The sequence below is a fragment of the Gopherus flavomarginatus genome, chromosome 9, assembly GCF_025201925.1.
Source record: "Gopherus flavomarginatus isolate rGopFla2 chromosome 9, rGopFla2.mat.asm, whole genome shotgun sequence".
Lineage (NCBI taxonomy): Eukaryota > Metazoa > Chordata > Testudines > Testudinidae > Gopherus > Gopherus flavomarginatus.
This window is the reverse complement of record NC_066625.1, coordinates 84,469,172-84,489,199: the sequence shown is the minus strand read 5'-3', so window position 1 is coordinate 84,489,199 and position 20,028 is coordinate 84,469,172. Positions and strand designations below refer to the sequence as shown.

General features: G+C 43.7%; 1 protein-coding gene across 1 annotated transcript in view; it reads left to right on the top strand.

Moving 5' to 3' along the window:
• Positions 1–20,028, top strand: part of ADAMTS17 (ADAM metallopeptidase with thrombospondin type 1 motif 17) — a 278,450-nt gene that overhangs the window by 131,630 nt on the left and 126,792 nt on the right. Inside the window, exons 11-12 of the mRNA XM_050967133.1 lie at positions 15,569–15,670; positions 18,227–18,372. Of these exons, the coding sequence (XP_050823090.1) occupies positions 15,569–15,670; positions 18,227–18,372 (248 nt within the window). The remainder of the gene's footprint in view (positions 1–15,568; positions 15,671–18,226; positions 18,373–20,028) is intronic.

The following is a 20,028-nucleotide window of genomic DNA, read 5'->3' as shown; positions in this document are numbered from 1 at the left end:
AAACCTTAGTACATATTTGGAAGGACTTTAGAATAGAATAATTTCTGCTGAGAAGTCTATACAAGCTTTGGCTGAATAAAGGAAGTTGCAAACACTGGTCAGTTTAATTATGTAGATGTAGGTATTTCTGATCACGAATGTAGGGTGGGAGTGCTTCAGAGTTCAACGTTCACGTTCTGTGAAATTATTTGCCATTAACTTTACACATCGTTAAACCATGGTAATATTTGCATGCTGTTCAGCAGTTATGAGTTGGTGTTTGCCTGCACTGAAACTAAGTTCATAATAGGAAATGGTCAGCTTTAATTTTTTAATCCTGGAAGGTTTTGTTACATTCACCTTCGTCTTTCTCGTGCCTCATCAACAGAATGCTTGTACTGTAAGTCTCTAAGCTGTCTGCGGAAATATGAACCAAAAAAAAATTGGCACCAGTCGTTGGCATTAGTTATAGAAATTATTGGCAAACATAGCTGTCTCCTCTTCTAGCCAATGGTAATGTGGTATTTTTAATTCAATAAAGTATTATTAAAAAATCCAAATGTACAAGTAATAAACATTTGACAGTAAATATTTGTTACAAAAAGGAAATAAACTTCAGGAAATTAGCCTGCTCAATCTTTTTATGACTACACGTGTCTCCTGTCTACATTCCTGTTTAATAAAGAGAGCTATATTATGACATTTCACAAAGAGATAGCTGAGCTCCAGAATTACGTTGGGCAAACTGGAAGACCTGCATTCAAAAATTTCCCATGATTGGGAAAATTTCCAGAGGACAGTAGATGAATCCAGAATCAAACCATCTTTAGGAAAGGTTGTAAAATCTTCCTGTTTGATGAAGCTTTCTGCCTGAGAGGCATTCAGGTCCTATAGTAAAGAGTAACAATATAAGTATCAACAATAGCTGCATAGAGCCTTGGAACATTCCACCCCGCCTGTATCACTTTGATTTGTCCCCCTTTCTTCCCCCCTTCCCCAAATACCTTCCAAACTCTATAGTACTGGGCCAGCAGAAGTAACGTTACTCCCAAGCCCTGCCAACAGCCCAAGCTGCACTGACCAGAGAGGCCAAAACGAAACTTCACTCAAAATAGATCTTCCTGCTGTGTTTGTCCTGTTTCCTTCGTGTGCGCTTTGTTCAGCAGTGAAACAGTGAACAAAATTTACAGTCCAATGCTGCCATCATTAGACTTCAGACTCCATGGCCTATTAAAATAAAATGTAGCAGCTCACCATTCTTTCATAGCTATTGTTTCTGCTGTCTACAGACTTTGGCAGTCAGCCTGGCATCAGTTTGAATTTTTAAGATTGTCTTTGGTAACCATGTGTGTTAAAGGCTTGGGCACCTGTCTCCCTTAGGCACGCTTGATAATCTCTGTCTTAATTTATTGTTCTAATGAAAGATTCTGGCATGCAAACTGGCAGTCTCTAGCAATAAGAATGTTTGTTTGCCAAACCACCATGAACTGCTCTGAGCTCTCCGCAGAAATCACAGCACAAAAATGAAGGATCGTGAGGGAGCCACTTTGGGTATGTCCACACAGCAAAAATAGACACATGGCAGCATGTCTCACAGCCTGGGTCAACTGACTTCGGCTTGCACCGCTGAGCTAAAAATAGCAGAGCAGATGTTCCTGCTTAGGCCGCAGCCTGGGTCCAAGAGCCTCCCTTCTCTCTGGGTTTCAGAGCCTGGGTTATAGCCTGCGACCGAACGTCTACACTACTATTTTGAGCCTGCAGTACAATCCTGAGTCAGCTGATTTGAATTCTGAGACTCACTGCTGCAGCTCTTTCTTTCCCCATGTAACGTACCCTCTGTAGCTATGTCTGAGTTATGTAGATCCAATCTATTTGTAAATGCCGGGAAAGTTATGAGGAAGTCTGTTTACCTGGTGCTCTGCATTGACCCTTCTTTCTGTAAAGTCTGAACATTGTCAGGGTATACACTGCACAGAATCAGGTGATAGCTGAGTCCAGGGCCCCAGGGTGAAATCCTAACTCCACAGAAGTCAAAGGGAACTTTGCTGTTGACTTCAGCAGGGCCAGGATTTCACCCCAGATGTTTTCAGGAGTTACTAACAGAATAATCCCTAATTAGCCCCAGCAAGGCTGGGTTCTGACATTAATCAAATCTAGTTCTGGAATTTGTCATGTCCCTGGGACTGATTCTCATTTTACTTACATTAGTGTAAACCAGAAGTAACACAGTTGAAGTTAATGGAATAACACTGCTGTAAAACTAGTGTGAGATCAGAATCAAGCCCTTATTTATAGCATAGTGCTGCTTGATGGAAGGACGTGGCCCATCTAGAATCTGGCATGGTAATGCTTGTTTTATAGGAATAAAGCTACTGTCATAATACCAAATATCGAACTGATTGAGTGAGTGTTTGAAAAGAGGGCTTGTGGGGATGACAGTGTTGCTCTGAATATCCATGATGTGCAATAGGAGATAAATAGGAGTCCACCTTTTAAAACTCATTGTATCATTCACCCAGACATTGGTACCTTTACGATATTGTGTTACGGCCACCTACATCCCAAGTTTTGCAAGGCATTTGACAGTCTGGCCTGACTCACCGCTATTTCCCGATGTGCTACCATGCTTGTAAGTCTAGTATTATTAGGGGTAGAAGGCCCTGTGCAGAAGACCAGCAAAAAACAGAGGTGTTCCTCAAATCCCATATAAGCTGTCAATATAGGATTTAAGTGGTGAATAGGCCTTGTGCATTTTTCTTTGTTATGCTGTGCACAAAAACCATCATGACTGCATCTCTCACAGTTGAGATAAAGTGTCAGTACCAGGAACACATTGTTCACAAACTCATGTGAAAATACACTTGTGTGTTTAATCATGAGCACTAGATTTATTTTTCAAGCTGGCATGCCTACTAACAGAGGCTTTTGGGCTGACATTATATTTATGGAGAAAATGTGATTTGTATCTCTTATGTCCAGTGTTTGGCTTTCTGTTTCATATGCCTTTTGGCTTATTTATTATTAACGCATTTTTGTTGGTTTTTACATAACCTTTATCTTTAAGTATTGTTTTGAGTCAAAACTATGCATAGACTAAAATGGTATGTAGAGATTAACATTGCTACGAAGAGATTCTCTGCTTAAAAAGGGATGCTGTTAACTCAAATGTAGCCCAGAACTGAGATTTTGAGTAAACAAGCTTTTAGAAAATCTGAGACCTGTAGGAATGGTGCCATCATTTTCCTTAAATTGCAGTTGCTTTTAAACAAATAACTTCCCTTTCCAGTATCCACAATCGAAACATTGCAGCACTGAGAACCTGAGAATGAAAATGATTGTAAGCAAAAATAAAACTGACTAGCTCGTTTCCATTGTCGAGCTGTACAAAATGGAAACAAAAAACGTAAAGGAAGAGCACAAATAGTGTCAGTAAGTTGAATTTTAAAAATCCTCTCAGCTTTCGTAATCAAAGGCTTGTTGGGAAACTTAGGTAAGCAAATTTGTGTGACATCAGTGGGACTATCTGTGATCCTTATCCTGTGAGGAGATCTATGGGATTGAACCCCCTGCGCCCCACTAAATCAGTGGGGCTCTGTGTGGTTGCAGAGTCTGCCTGAGGAAAGTCAAATGCAAGATCAAGACCCATGTTAGTAAATACTAGGGTATATGGTGAGTACCGATTAAAAACTCATAATAAGATTGTAGGCCAATTGTATCTCTGCAATAGCAGGCTACAAATCAGTCTCTGTACAGGCTGGGACTGTGTCTACAGATGTGTCTGTAAAATACATATGTACTGTGAGTATGGTATAAATTATAATAGTAGTAGTAATAATTAGTAGCACTACAGTAAAGGATGGGGTTGGTTTTGTTTAAATGTGCATGCTACATGCTTGGCAATTGCAAAGTAAAATGAGAAGGTTTTCTTTTTTAAAAGTAAAGTTAATAATTTAGCTAATTGCTCTCCTATATTTTATAGTTTTCCTAACGTGGGTTGTTAAAAGTGCAACCATTTTCATGTTGCCTGTTTTATGTGAAACAGAAGCGTCCTATTTCACGGCTTCTGTGCATTGCAAGACAGACCATTTCTCCCCCTTCTTTTTGGTGGAAATACTTTGTGTTTAAAAAAAAGTCAGAGAGAAGCAGAATGCCTGCACTGCGCTGCACAGCCCAGTTTACAATTATGGGAATGCTTCAGAAATTTCTGTACATGTTTCATTTTGGAAGTCTGTCAAAACACATTCTGGTGCAGTGGTTTTAAAATATCTATCTATCTATATCTATATATAATAAAAAGAGAGGGGAACCAAAATCAAATTATAAAACTACAATGTGTCAATTTAAGAAAATAAAAAATAATAAACTCTTAAAAATGATAGAGGCACCTATTAAGAATCAAGTACTCGAGAGTTTGGAAATCCTTCATTTTCTTATTAAGACATAAGGTTAGGTGTCGGGCTAGGGGAGAGAGTTAGTGTAGCCTTGTGATGTGGCATCTACAGCTGAAGTATGAACTTCAACTAAATTAGCCAGAATGCTATTGAATGTCAGCCTGCAAACACAGTATAACAAGCCTGCTCTCAGACCTCTCCCATCAGCCTCTGGGTACTTCCCATCTGCAAAAGACTTCAAGAGAAAACTCCCATAACCTTCCCAACCACATCTGAACATAGATACATACTCACAATATTTATTTTTACTAGCCTTTTTCTCATTTCCCATGGCCAAGAAACTTGATCTGTGACTTCACTCTTTTAATTTCCCAACTTTTAAGGGATGTTTGACAGACAGCATTGCCTCTTAAAAATAATAATAATAATAGTAATAAAAAACCTTATACACTCTCTATACTGAATGCAGAGCCTAAGTGATTTTAGAGCCCAATACTGCAAGGTTCTGGGTGCCCAACGCTTCCATTGAAACCTATGGGCGATGAAGTCTCTGGGTGTCTTGCAAGATTGGGGCCATAGGCTTTGTCTCAGGGTTGCAGAAGCAGCATTAAAGTGGGAGCTGTCAGGGTGGCTGTGGGACCCTACCTACTGCCCTTTGAACGGACTGTGCCATGAGCAGGTTTGTTCTGCACAGGATACGGGCGCAGATATAAAAGCATAGCCCATGCCGCTGACCGTGCCCTAGAATGCCCATGCTGTTCAAAAGCCTCAGGTTTTGAGTCCCTGACCTATAGCTGACTGATCTTCAGAAAGTGCTGAGCTCCAACATCAAAACCAGGCCCCTTTAAGGTGTTTCAGGGTGAGCACCCAAAATCGCTAGTCACTTCTGGAAATCTTGATCATGCATGTCTCGTATGTGGTATAGATGGACAAGTGCAGTTCTCTATGAATACTGCTAATCAGGGGCCCAGTCATGCAACCTTTGCATATCCAGGTAGTCTTGAGTCACATGGGTGGATTTAAGGTACATTTGCTCTGCAAAAAAAAACCTCTTTGCAGTGAGTCTCCGAGCCCGGGTCAATTGTCTTGGGCTCTGTAGAGCTCACACACTCAGGCCATGTCTACATCTAAAATTTTGCAGCGCTGGTTGTTACAGCTGTATTAGTACAGCTGTATAGGGCCAGCGCTGCAGAGTGGCCACACTTACAGCAACCAGCGCTGCAAGTGGTGTTAGATGTGGCCACACTGCAGCGCTGTTGGGCGGCTTCAAGGGGTTTTGGGGAAGGCGAGAGCAAACCGGGGAAGGAGACCAGCTTCGCCGCGGTTTGCTCTCGCGTTCCCCGAACCCCGAGCAAGCAGGTCTCCTTCCCTGAGGTTTGCTGGGTGGTTCCGGGAAGGCGAGAGCAAACCGGGGAAGGAGACCAGCTTCGCCGCGGTTTGCTCTCGCGTTCCGCGAACCACCCTGCAAACCGCAGGGAAGGAGACCTGCTTGTTCGGGGGTTCGGCGAACGTGAGAGCAAACCGGGGAAGGAGACCAGCTTCGCCGCGGTTTGCTCTCGCGTTCCCCGAACCCCAAGCAAGCAGGTCTCCTTCCCTGAGGTTTGCTGGGTGGTTCCGGGAAGGCGAGAGCAAACCGGGGAAGGAGACCAGCTTCGCCGCGGTTTGCTCTCGCGTTCCGCGAACCACCCTGCAAACCGCAGGGAAGGAGACCTGCTTGTTCGGGGGTTCGGCGAACGCGAGAGCAAACCGGGGAAGGAGACCAGCTTCGCCGCGGTTTGCTCTCGCGTTCCCCGAACAAGCAGGTCTCCTTCCCTGCGGTTTGCAGGGTGGTTCGCGGAACGCGAGAGCAAACCGCGGCGAAGCTGGTCTCCTTCCCCGGTTTGCTCTCGCGTTCGCCGAACCCCCGAACAAGCAGGTCTCCTTCCCTGCGGTTTGCAGGGTGGTTCGCGGAACGCGAGAGCAAACCGCGGCGAAGCTGGTCTCCTTCCCCGGTTTGCTCTCGCCTTCCCGGAACCACCCAGCAAACCTCAGGGAAGGAGACCTGCTTGCTTGGGGTTCGGGGAACGCGAGAGCAAACCGCGGCGAAGCTGGTCTCCTTCCCCGGTTTGCTCTCGCCTTCCCGGAACCACCCAGCAAACCTCAGGGAAGGAGACCTGCTTGCTCGGGGTTCGGGGAACGAGAGAGCAAACCGGGAAAGGAGACCAGCTTGATTACCAGAGGCTTCCTCAGGTATGCTGGGATACCTGCTTATTCCACGGAGGTCAAGAAAAGCGCTGGTAAGTGACTATACTTGATTACCAGCGCTGGATCACCAGCGCTGGATCCTCTACACCCGAGACAAAACGGGAGTACGGCCAGCGCTGCAAACAGGGAGTTGCAGCGCTGGTGGTGCCCTGCAGATGTGTACACCTCCTAAGTTGCAGCGCTGTAACTCCCTCACCAGCGCTGCAACTTTCTGATGTAGACAAGCCCTGAGTCTAAGAATAGCAGTGTAGACATTCCTACTTGGGCTGGAGCCTGGGTTCTGACACCTGGCAAAGGGGAGGGTCTTAGAGCCCAGCCTTCAGCCCGAACCTGAACATTCACACTGCTATTTTTAGTGCTGTAGCATGAGCCCTACAAGCCTGAGTCAGTTGACCTGGGCTCTGAGACTCACTGCAGTGGTTTTTGCTCTGTAGACGTATCCTTATTGACTTTGCTGGGATTACTGTGGCTAATAAGGCCTGGGCCAAATTAAAGGGGTAACGAGGTGGTGTGATGCTACCCATGGAAACAGGATCTCAGCCAACCTCGGGAGCCATGCTGCAAGAAAAGGCTTGGGTGAGAAGGTTAGCCGGTTACAGTTACATCTTCGTCTGCTAGGAGCGTATTCTACTTGCTTTGCTCGATGTCAGCTCAATTTTTACCTTTGTTAATCAACATATAGTTCTTACTATAAATAGATTACAGTGCTGCATTGTTGTATGCGAGCTGCTGCTCAGCTGACTCACACAAGTTGGTGTGTGTGCACTATACCCTTGGGATTAGTGAGCCTGCTCATTACTGGGAGTGTCCAGTGACTGGGGCTGGACACTAGAGGAGGAGGCGTCTGAGGAGTTTGGGGACATGGGTACACCAAGTGTGTGCCTGCCGAGCAAAGTAGTGGCTGGCAGAGCCCAGAGCAGAGTTTTGGGCTGGCTGAAGGGCTGGCAGGGTCAGGGAGCTGACCCACAAAAGACTCCCTCTCACTGAGGCGAGAAAGTGTCACACAGCTGTGTGCAGGCCTTTAGAATGCTGCAGCTACAGTTGCTAAGATGTTATGATGATGAAGAGCCCTGGGCTGCTCTTGCTGTCCTGTAGAATTACTGCTATAGATGAAAGCTAGTTTCATTCGTATCTTGGGATCGGTACGTACAACAGACTAATATTTATGTGGAGAGTGTGGCATCGCCATGTAGTTACTGTTTGAAGACCTGGTGGATTTTTTTTTTGTCTTTTCTCTCTTAAAAAGACCAACCGCTTGCTCAGAGCAGGACCAATCCCCAGACAGATTTTTTGCCTGCAATCTCTGAATGTCCCCCTCAAGGATTGAACTCACAACCTGGAGTTTAGCAGGCCAGTGCTCAAGCCACTGAGCTGTCCCTTCCCCCTAAAAGAAAGAGCAGCTCTTATGGGAAGGGCTTTTATTCTTCAGTTTTGGTTATTGGGAACAGAGAAGCCCTTGGTATCACTCCATGTATCCATGGAGCCCAGTATATTTCATATGGTTTCCACATGTTACTAGCCAGATAAATACACGTAAAGTCATCTAATGCCCAAGACTGAGCTCAGGATGATCCACTTCACGTTCGCAGCATTTGTTTTCTTATGTTTTCCCGATAAAGAGCATTAAAAAAAAAGTCTAGGAAACAACTTTTCAGACATTTCTGCAACTGAAATTATAACACTGGAAAGCAGTTAACTCAAGGATTATTTCTCTTGAACTAAATCAATCCCTTGGATTTGGACACTTTCTGGATGTTTGGTGATTCTCCACTCGCTCACACAGGTGTTAATCAAGCTGTAACTCCATTGAAATCAATGGAGTTAAAGGGGTGTAAAACTAGTCTTAGAGGAGAATCAGCTATAGACTTGGTTGTCAGAGCCGGGCACTTTGTTTGCTAAAAGGACAGCATGTGGGTGTACTTTGAAATGTACTGGAGAAATAAATAATCGTTAAACAGTGACAATTACAAGGTTTCTTTTTTAAGACTTTTTCTGGTGATATCTCAGAGGGATTCTGTGATTGCTGTTTATCAAGTGGGATGCATGTCCCCTTTGTGATTCACTTTCATATGTCCTTGACAGTCCTGCCTTTCTAGCTCAGAATAAAAGGGGCCCATTCTTTCTCGCTCATTAATAAAGAGCCCAAGTGAGTGAGCCTTCAGAGTTTGGTGTTCAGAGTCTTGATGAAATACAAACTCAGCAGGAACCTATCATTTCTGCGCTGCTGAAAAGGATAGCATGCGGCTCTTCCTTGGCCTTTGCTTGTCACTTCTGGAATAATGCCTCTCATTCGTGATTTGTGCTCCACTAGCCCTATATTAGAACTCCACTGATCCCTTTTCAATATGGAATTATGCAGAGAGCCACTGAGGTGTTTATTTCCCCTTTGCAGTTGACAGCCCACTTAGGCCAGGATTTTCAAAAGTGGCCTCCGATTTTGGGTGCTTCTACTTTTGAGTGTCCAGCTCTTGACACCTAGGACCTAGTTTTCAGTGCTGTTGAGCACCTCCAGCTCTAACTAATATCAACGGCAGATGCAGACCCTTGATGCTTTCTATTACCCATCTGTGGGTGGTGGTGATTAGAAGCTGTGATAGAAGATTTGCGATTTAACTTCTCTGCACCTGTTTTCTCACTTGTAAAATGGGGAGGTAAATTCCTACCTGTCAGCTGTGCACTGTACCTTGAAGATGTAAATTTCTGTGCAAGTCGCAAGTGTCTTATTACAGTATTTTGTATTTAATGGGTGTTAACTGGAATTTTGCACATGGGCACATCTTACAATTAACTATTTGCCAAGCCAAAACCGTAAGAAAGTTAAAGTGCTGTGATTAGTCCATTAAAAACTAATGTATTTAAAAGCAGTTCTCCCTGTGTACTTTATATAGTTTTTGCTTGTTCTCCTTCCTTAAGGCTATTTACTCTCTTACTCCATCCCCATAATCCCCTCTGTATGATGACAGAAACAGTTTCATGGTGTTTATCTCTGATAGCAGAAATAAGAGGTTGCTAGTTCCAGTGTGCAGCGGGCAGCTGGAGCTAATTAGTTCTCTGGAGACTGGAATCCTTCCTTTCTTCACTAATCCAGGAAAATGCAGCAAGTTCAGCGATTTCCATAGGATTATTTCTGAGCGGCAAGAGAACCACATGGACCGTGATAACATCACAGATTTGGAAGTTACTTCATGTCATTAGGGGCCAAATCCTAGGAGGTTCTGAGTGCTTCCTGACAGGTACTGAGTACATTGATATTCTGTGCTAACTAATGAGAGTGGTCTACACAAGGTAACCTCTCTCTTCAGAATTGGCCCACACTCTGAAAGAGACGGAGAACCAAGTTTGAGTAGGGAGGAATCACATATAGTCTTCTCTGTGGATCTTATGAGAGCTGTCTCCATTCTTACCTTGAAATTCAGTTAGCATAGAAAGGATGGTTTTATGTCTTAAAACCCTAAACTGGGCACTCGGGAGATCTGGATGCAATTTCCTCCTCTGCCACCTTTGGCAAGTCATTTAATCCCTCTGTGCCTTCATTTCCCATCTGTAAAGTGAGGATAATACTTCCTTTATCCACCCTTTGTCAGTCTAGATAGGACAGGGGCTGTCTCATACTAAGTGTGTGTACAGCACCTGGCATCATGAGTCCCCAGTCTATAATAAATGTAATTCTCTGGTGGCTGGATCACCTCCTCAGCTTCCTAACTGTGTCACATGCACATCCTTTGACTATAGTTTCTAGTGCTATGCAATGCTATGGATTTTCTCTTCCCACTTGAGTTTTTGAGATTTTTAATTTTTTCCCAACCTGAAGTGAGTCGAAAAAGTTGAAATCTCAAAAACGTTCATGAATTTATAATCCAAGTTTTTTTTCCAGTTTGGATCTATTGAAATGTTGCCTTTCGATCACTTTGAAATGTTTCATTTTCATTTCAACCTTGTAAAAAAATGTACTTTGTTTTTGTATGTAAACAAAGTAAAATTTCAAAATGAAAAGATGTTTTGACAATTTCAAAACTACTTTGTCAAATTTTTTTAATTGGGAAACTGATCGAAACCGACCCTTTCCTATGCACAGTTTCGGTTTTGACAATTTGACATTTTCAAATGAAAAAACATTGTATAGAAAATTCCCAACCCCTTCAGTAGTTTCCTATTCAAAGAGGAGACTGTTCATCATGGACAGACCTGCTTTCCAGTGCCAAATGCTGAATTAACAATATAACTGTAGTACAGCAACTTTCATGACCTGTTGTACATCAATCTGTGCTCTAAATTGCCACTCAAATATACAAACAATCTTTCTGTCAAGTACTGCCATTTCTCATTTCAATAGACCCCAGCAACCGTGAATGCTAATGACTTTTTAATGAAGAGGTTTTTTTGTTTGCGGTTATATTTTAGCTGAAGAGGGTGTATGATCTCTTTTGAAATGAACATGATAAAGCACCACAGCTGATGGTTTAATCTTTGTCTGAGTGCCTTTATGGCATAGAAGCATGGCATGCCACTAAGGAGATTTTAAGATCTGTAATGGTGTGGCAATAGGACCCAGCTGCAGTGTAATTACCACGTTTTTCTGTAGCTCTTTCCTGAAGTATGCTTTGCATTTATTATTAGAAGTCAAAAATAAGGCTTCTATACAAATCCTGTTTTCTGTCCCTTAATTGTGAGATTTCAGGAAGGTTGATGTTGATGATAGAGGTTTTTTCCCTGGAGTATTTTCCTATGTAAGCCTGTGTGTCTGGTTGTGAGTATTTGTGCCAATCCTATCCATGAATTGTATCTTGGTATCTTCATTGAAACAAATTCTGCCCATATACACATACCTGTTTAGGGTTAGCTATGTCCAACGATCCCCCCAGCTCATGGTACGTAGCTGGACATGTTAGCTGAGTTTATTGCCTACCACATCTTGTGAACTCTGGATGAATTCTGGCTGGCAACTCAATTCATACATAAAGCTGCTAGATTTCTAAGACTTTCTGTTCTTTCCCCTGCCCGTGTGCGCAGTTGTACATCTAAGGGCAGGATTTAGCCCTGTGTAATTTACATAGACTGTGTGATCCAGTGGCTGGAAATGAAACTAGGCAAATCCAAGACTAGAAATAAAGCAGAGTTTTTTAATACTGAGCATAATTAACCATTGGAAGAGTTTAGTTAGGGATGTGGTGCATTGACCATCACATGAAATCTTTAAAACCAAGATTAGATGTCTTTCCAAAAGATACACTGTAAGTCCAATAGAAGTTATGGTCTTGGCGCATGAATCACTGGGTGAAGTTCTCTGGCCCGTGCTTTGTAGTCTTGGTGAACGTAATTCATAGATTCATAAACTCTAGGACTGGAAGGGACCTTGAGAGGCCATAGAGTCCAGTCCCCTGCCCTCATGGCAGGACCAAATACTGTCTAGACCATCCCTGATAGACATTTATCTAACCTACTCTTTTAAATATCTCCAGAGATGGAGATTCCACAACCTCCCTAGACAATTTATTCCAGTGTTTAACTACCCAGACAGTTAGGAACTTTTTCCTAATGTCCAACCTAAATCTCCCTTACTGCAGTTTAAGCCCATTGCTTCTTGTTCTATCCTTAGAGGCTAAGGTGAACAAGTTTTCTCCCTCCTCCTGATAACACCCTTTTAGATACCTGAAAACTGCTATCATGTCTCCTCTCAGTCTTCTCTTTTCCAAACTAAACAAACCCAATTCTTTCAGCCTTCCTTCATAGGTCATGTTCTCAAGACCTTTAATCATTCTTGTTGCTCTTCTCTGGACCCTCTCCAATTTCTCCACATCTTTCTTGAAATGCAGTGCCCAGAACTGGACACAATACTCCAGTTGAGACCTAACCAGCGCAGCGTAGAGTGGAAGAATGACTTCTCATGTCTTGCTCACAACACACCTGTTAATGCATCCCAGAATCACGTTTGCTTTTTTTTTTTTTTTTTTTTTTTTTTTTTGCAACAGCATCACACTGTTGACTCATATTTAGCTTGTGGTCCACTTTTAATGATCCCTTCTGGCCTTAAAAATCAGTGAGACTATGAGTACGTCTACACTGCACACCACTTGCATCAGCATGTAGGGTATGTGTAGCTACGCGCCACAGTGAAAAGCGGGCTGCATCGACATGGCGGGATGTTGATGTGAGTGTCAGTGTAGGGCTTTAGCTGTGGGGAGGCGGTGGGGAAAGGCTCTGGCTGCAACTGCTGGAGGCTTTTCCCATTGCCTCTGTCGGCAGAGCCTTTCCCTGTGGCGGAAAAAGACACCAGCAGCAGAGGGGCAGCAGGATACTACACAGCTGAAAATAGCAGAGTAAAGAGGCAAGGCCCTGCTTGGGTGTGTAGAGAGCCGTATAGGGTGCATACCTACAGGGTTCAGGCTTGCCTTTACTCGTCCAAGCAGTGCCTCACCATCTGCACTGCTGTGCTAGCTGGTTGAGCAGTGACTGTACTCTGCACACTGCCGAAAGGAGAGTGCCATGAAGATGTACCATATGTATAATGAGCTACCCAAGCTTGGAGGAGAAGGGCCGAAGCATACCAACATCAAAATGATACCAGTCTGTCTGCATCCCTAAATTCCGCCCCCGCCCTTCGTTTCAGCCAGCAGTCTTACCCTACAGTGATTTGGAACCAACAGTCACAGATGCTGCTCTGGAAACATCCCTGCCCGTAGTCATCCAGGGAGAACAGTGAGCCTGTTGGGACAATGAATTCTTCGTAAAGTCGGTCATGCTTTATAGTTAGGTTCTGTTTAGAAAAGGTTGAGAAATTATTAATAGATGTTTTAATAAATGACTAATCAACTGGCATAGTTTATAAAAGTCCAGTGGGCCAATAGATTGCTTAAAACCATAGCTTGTAAGTGCATGTATAACACCTTCTACTGTTGTGCTTAAATAATCTGTAACTGAAGTCTGTAACATATTTATACATCTATTAATTATTTATCAGCCCTTTATTAACCATTGATAAGTAAAACCTTAATGTAAAGTGTGATTTTATAAATCTTCATAACTCAGCAGTGTTCTAGCTGCTAGTGTGCCATATAAAACCCTAATACAATAAGATGTGTTAATTCAATACAGTATCTTAGATGTGAAGGAGAATACATTAGTTGGTGTAAAGGTTTCATTGTTAGCACGCAATGTGTCACTTTCTGACAATGAAATGGGACAGCTAATCCACCCAATTTCTAATCCTGTGCACACCCAACAGGGAGGAAGGGTTGTCTTGCACAGGGACTGGGATTTGGAGTTCCCACAATCTAGACTTGCTGTGTATTGTCTGGCTGTGAGGTAACTTTTTTCCATGCCTTGGTGTACCCAGCCATAAAATGGTGCTAATATATTGCTACTGTATAAGATGTCTTAAAGGTTAATTGATGTTTGCAAAGAAATTTAAGAACTTTGGAAAAAGTGATAATTAGTGATAATTCAGTAGAAATAGCAGAAATCTTCAGTCCATCTCCTGTTTCCCAGGAGCCTGCTCAAGGGGACATGGATGTCATGAAAACTCTTTGGTTTTTATTTAACAAGCACTGTGCTTCCATGCTGCTGATGGCAGAGACAGTTGTTACCAAGCTACTCTTGGAGCTTTCTTAAATGTTCTTTTCTTTAAATAATGCAAAATCCTCATTCCAGAAGAAAATGTGACATTAAAACAGGATGTAAATACTGCTGTGATAACCACTTTTTCAGTACTTTCAACCCCATCTCCATTTATGACAGGATTTCTCTCTTCCGTTTATTATGCCCGGTGCTGCGTAAGCATATTTGATATATACATACCAACGTGTCTGCACACATATTACATTGTGGAAGAATCATAAGGTTCAAGAGTGTTGACTCAAACTATTTAATGAGATGCAATAAATCTTGACAAGACCAGTTGGCAGTAGAGCCAAGCTTCTCATCTTTTTACCATTACAGTGAAATGTGAACAACAGTGGAAAGAAATATAGCTTTTATTTATTTATTTATTTATTTTATATTTTTGCTGCAAACATAACGTTCTATTCAAATCATCCACTTACACAGGTTGCAGAGCAGGATGGATGTTTCAGGAAATGTGAAAGATTTAAAGACTTTTCATTCTTGGATTTTTTCCCTCAAATTCAGAAAACTTTTCTGACATGACAGGTCATGCAAGCATGGTGAAAATCAGTATCTCAGTAACGTCCGTTGATCAGACAGAGCAGTCGTGTTAATGGTAGCCAGAGTGCATTTCAGGTCTGGTGTCAAGATGCAATGTATCTCTAGTTCTTTTCTGCTGATTCTCTCACATCTCTTGGGTTCCTCCTTCTCCTACACATCGCATTCAAGATGCCTCTTCTCACCATCAGGGCCTGCTTATCTGCTTTTTTATATTATTGTATTGCCCCTGCCAACCATCGCTCATTTGTCCTTTTCTCACACAACGGCCTTCATACCTTCTCCCATGCTGCATGGAATGCTCTCTCCAAACTAGGCTATGAGACTGCAGCTCTATCCTCATTCAGCTCCCCTGTCAAAACTTGCTTATACCATGAAACCTTTGGGAAATTGCTAGCTGATTTGGCGAGGTAGAAGCGCAGCAGGGATTGCCGATGTAGACCATATTCTATTTATTTGTATGTTATTAAAAACAATGACGTGCCTCACTGGTAGAGCAATGCACTAGTCTGTTCATCCCTTGTACCTTCCTCGTTTATTGTATCTGATCTATTCCTATGAAAAGAAATGTGTTTAAATGATGCACTTTTTCTTATGCATCTGCATCCATTGATTGCTTTCGTGTTTCCAGCCCCCTCATTTAGCGTGAATTTCTCCTTAAAAAATAATAGATCGAAAACTAACCAGATGCCGCTGGATTCACATTAGAGAGACTGGCTAAGCTTTACTGTGTATCCCATAATGATAGCTGACATCTCCAGAAGCAATAACTGCACTTCTTGGCCTTCTGATTGCAGCATTTGATGTGTGCAGGGCTGTGGTGCTTGGTGGAAGGAGACACGTCTTGTAAAACCAAGCTGGATCCCCCTCTGGATGGCACAGAATGTGGCGCAGACAAGGTAATCAAAATACTCCGCAGCTGTTTTGCTTTTTATGGTGTTGTCTGTGGACTGATATTTCCAGGACGTGAAATATTTACCATGAACCCATAGTTTGTGCTGATTGATTTGTACAAACTGCTGGGTTAACAGCTGGATTAAATTGCATTAAGTTCTTTTTCTTTTCTTTGTGTATTGCGGTAGCCTCTGGAGAGCACAACAGAAATCAAGGCCCCAGTATACTAGGTACAAATACAGAAGAAAAGGTTGTCCCTGCCCTGAAGAATTTACAGTCTAAAGGCCACCTGTAACTCGTGTAGTGAGATACCCTTCAGTTCCATTCATTTCAATGGGACGCTTTGAGGAGAACATTACTTTTCAGGGTGAGTTAGAGTAGCACAAACTTGAGACATGATGTAGCAGGTAGGTTTAAACAGACACTTTGTGGGAGAAGGAGGAAGGGCACCAGTTATGCCAATAAAATGATGCAGTTACATAAGGTAGCTCATAATGAGTTCCAATTCACTTAGGTTTTTTTTCTTTAAGACCTCTGCCTAGGAATATTCCTAGGTTTAGTGGGCCCTGCAGACTTAGCCAGATGGCTAGGGCATATTTGGACTTTCCACAGTTCAGTGTGGTGGAGAAAATGGTTTCTGGAAAATAAAATAAACACCTGTATTAGCAGGTCTATTGCATGTCATTCATTACCCAACTACCTGACTTCCATGTTAGAGCATTAACTGTCAGCACATTTTAGACTTGAAATTTTACCTGATGAGGAAGATTAATTTAGGGAGTTGTTACAAAAGCTGGAAACTAAGTATCTTTTTTTCTGGTTGCATATGAAAGATTCATAAATTAATTCTTTGGTACTTACTATTAAGTTCAGGAGATGGAAAGAATTTTAGCCCATGTGCTTTTGTTGAATACATTAAGAATCATTTGGAGCTAATTGTATACACTTTACGTGGGTTGCTTAGCAGTATTTATTGCATTACATCCCAGGTAGATCAAGAAAATGGACCAGTTCAGCCCTTCATTACAACCCAATGCAATCCTGTTGGAATCACTAAGGTTATATAGGAGTGTTACTGAGTTAGGCCCAGACTGTTTCAATGATATATGTGCAGTAGGAACCATTGTAATGAAGGTGTTGTGTTTGGGTGCAATTTCTTGAACCCACTTTCTTCTGAGTGTGTGGATTAAGTCCTAGTACCTGAATGAAGTTTACAGCTGATAACGTGTGCAGATGACAGAAAAACTGGTAAATAAGAGGTAAATGACAAAGAGGACAGGTCACTGATAAAGCATGATCTGGATATCTTGGTAAATTGGGTGCAAGCAAACAGTATGCATTTGAATACAGTTCAATGCAAATGTACTCATGTAGGAACAGACTGTAGCTGATGCTTACACCATGGGAGACTGTATCCTGGGAAAAGGTAACTTTCTGGAAAAAAATGTGGGGGTTGTGGTGAATAATCAGCTCAGTGTGAGCCCCCAGTGTGATGCTGCAGCCAAAAGGCCCAGTGAGACCTTTGGATGCGTAAACAGAAAACTCTCAAATAGGAGTAGAGAAGCTCTTTCATCTCTGTTTTTGGCACGGGTGTGACTGCAGCTGAAATACAGTGTCCCGTTCTGCTGTCCACAATTCAAGAAGGATGTTGATTAATTGGAGAGGGCTCAGAGAAGAACTACAAGGATGATTAAAGGATTGGAAAACCTGCCTTAAACTGATAGACTCAAGCAGCTCTATCTAATTAGCTGAACAAAGAGAAGGTTGGGGAATGATTTTATTACAGTCTATAAGGACAAATATTTAATAATGGGCCCTTCAGTCTAGCAGAGAAGGGCATAACCTGATCCAGTGGCTGGAAGTTGAAGCTAGACAAATTCAGACTGAAAATAAGGTGAGGCTAATTAACCATTAAGCAAAGGTCATGGTGGGTTCTCCATTGCTGCCAATTTCCAAAACAATATTGGATGTTTTTCTAAAAGATCTATTCTAGGAATTATTTGGGGGAAGTTGTGTGGCAGTGGTTCTCAATCTGTGGGCCGCTTGGAGCTCAATCAGCACACAGCTACAGCCCATGGAACATCCTCAGGGCCATACAGGTAGCGCATATACTGTGTGGATGCAGCCCTCATAACACATAGGGATCTGCATGTGTGGCCCACAATGGCAAATAGGCCATAGAACAGTGGTTCTCAACCTGTTATTTAGGAGGTCAGACTAAATGATCCAATGGTCCCTTCTGGCCTTGGAATCTATTAATTTATGAATTACTTAGGTAATCGTCTGTGTTATTGTGCAAGTTACAACAGGGGGCTCCATCCTGCAGTCAGTGTAAACCTTTTTGGTTTACATTGGTTGAAGACGAAGTTCAGTTTTCCACACGTCACTTCCTTTTTTCCAGCCATAACCAAAGCATGTCCTGCTTTCCTTAGTTCTGGAGCTCCAAACACTTGCACACGTGCGTGATTATATGCTTGGTAATAGTCTTATTAACTCCGTGCACAAGTGTCCGTAGGATCAGGGGCCTTTGCCTCTGCTGTGCTAACATCATTGTGTTTCAGTGGTGCCGAGCTGGGGAATGTGTCAGTAAAACTCCCATTCCTGAGCACGTCGATGGCGACTGGAGCATGTGGAGTCAATGGAGCATGTGCAGCAGGACGTGTGGCACCGGTGCCCGATTCAGACAGCGGAAATGCGACAATCCCCCGTAAGTTATCTTGTCCTCATGACGCTTTATCGTGCAGTATGTTGGGAAATGTTGCTGCAAGGGTAGCAAAAAAGGGTCACGTATGAGGTGGGGAGCTAAACACAAGGGTGGTGGGGACCATCTCAGGTATCCTATTGTCCCAAGTCAAATGCAGACATAACATGAAATGAGATGCTGGTTAGAATGAAGATGAAACTGTATTTCCTCTTGATCAGTGCACAGGCTAGGTCAGGGCTAAGCACGGACCAGGGTCTCTACTGGGAGAGGAATGGAGGTTAGATGGGCTGAGGCGAGGGGCGAATGTTTGTTCTCACATCTATAAAATGGTCAGAGTGATACTTCTGAATGCAGAAGTCAGACTTGGGGAGGGAGAGAGATTCATAGTATGGTATGCGCTGCTTGGCTCCACTCAATGGGACTTGAATATCTCCATGGCTGGTCCTTGGGCTTGCCACCTCTTTGAATCAGGAAGATAAGTAAGTGATGGTATCTCCTAAATACCAGTCACTTGTGGCACCAGAATGAGCCATCATCTAGGGCAGTGTTTTCAATCCGTGGGTTGCAACCCAGTACTGGGTTGTGACATGTAAGGCGCTGGGTCACCTTGCTCCGGTCAGCACTGCCGACCAGAATGTTTAATGTCCCATCAGCGATGCTGCCCGGTTAAAGCAGGCTAGTGCCTACCTTTTCTGACACCACACTGTGCCCTGGAAGCAGCCAGCAGCAGGTCTAGCTCCTAGGCAGGGGGGCCACAGGGCTCCATATACTGCCTCTGCCTTGGGCACTGGCTCCAGCCAATGGGAGGTGGGGTAAGTCCATGTCTGGATCTCAATCCCCTGCCCCAGTCCTGAGCCCCCAAACCTGGAACCCCTTCCTGCACCCCAAACCCCTCATGCCTGGCCCCAGCCCAGAGCCTGCACCCCCAGCCCAGAGCCCTGACCCCCTCCTGCACCCCAAACTCTTGCCCCAGCTCTGAGCGCCCTCCCACATCCCGAACCCCTTATCCCCAGCTCCTTTGGGTCACGGGCATCAACAATTTTCTTCAACTGGGTCCCCAGGAAAAAAAGGTTTGAAAACTACTGATTTAGGGGATGTGGTGAAGATCTGTGACCCTCCCTCTCCTTACGTGTAGGAAGGATGAAACAATGAACAGTGTTACCATTTAAATGTTTGTCGCTGGGTATCTGAATCATAACCTCTCACTGAGAGGAATGGGGCAGTTGGCATAGCTATTGTTGTAAGCACTCTGCGGAGTCAATTCTGCACCAGTTACAGTCTGTTCATATTTTAGAGCAAGGATTGGCAACTTTTGGCACACAGCCTGCCAGGGTAAGCCCCCTGGCAAGCCAAGCCAGTTTGTTTACCTGCCGCGTCTGCTATTTCAGCTGATTGTGGCTCCTACTGGCTGCGGTTCGCTGCTCCAGGCCAATGGGGCCGGCGGGAAGCAGCGGCCAATACATCCTTCAGCCCATGCCGCTTCCCGCCGCCCCCAATGGCTTGGGACGGCGAACCGCAGTTAGTGGGAGCCACGATCGGCTGAACCTGCAGACGGGGCAGGTAAACCAGCCCGGCCCACCAGGGGGCTTACCCTGGCAGGCCTTGTGCCAAGGTTGCCGATCCCTGTTTTAGAAGGCATCTTCACAACCAGGACAGCTA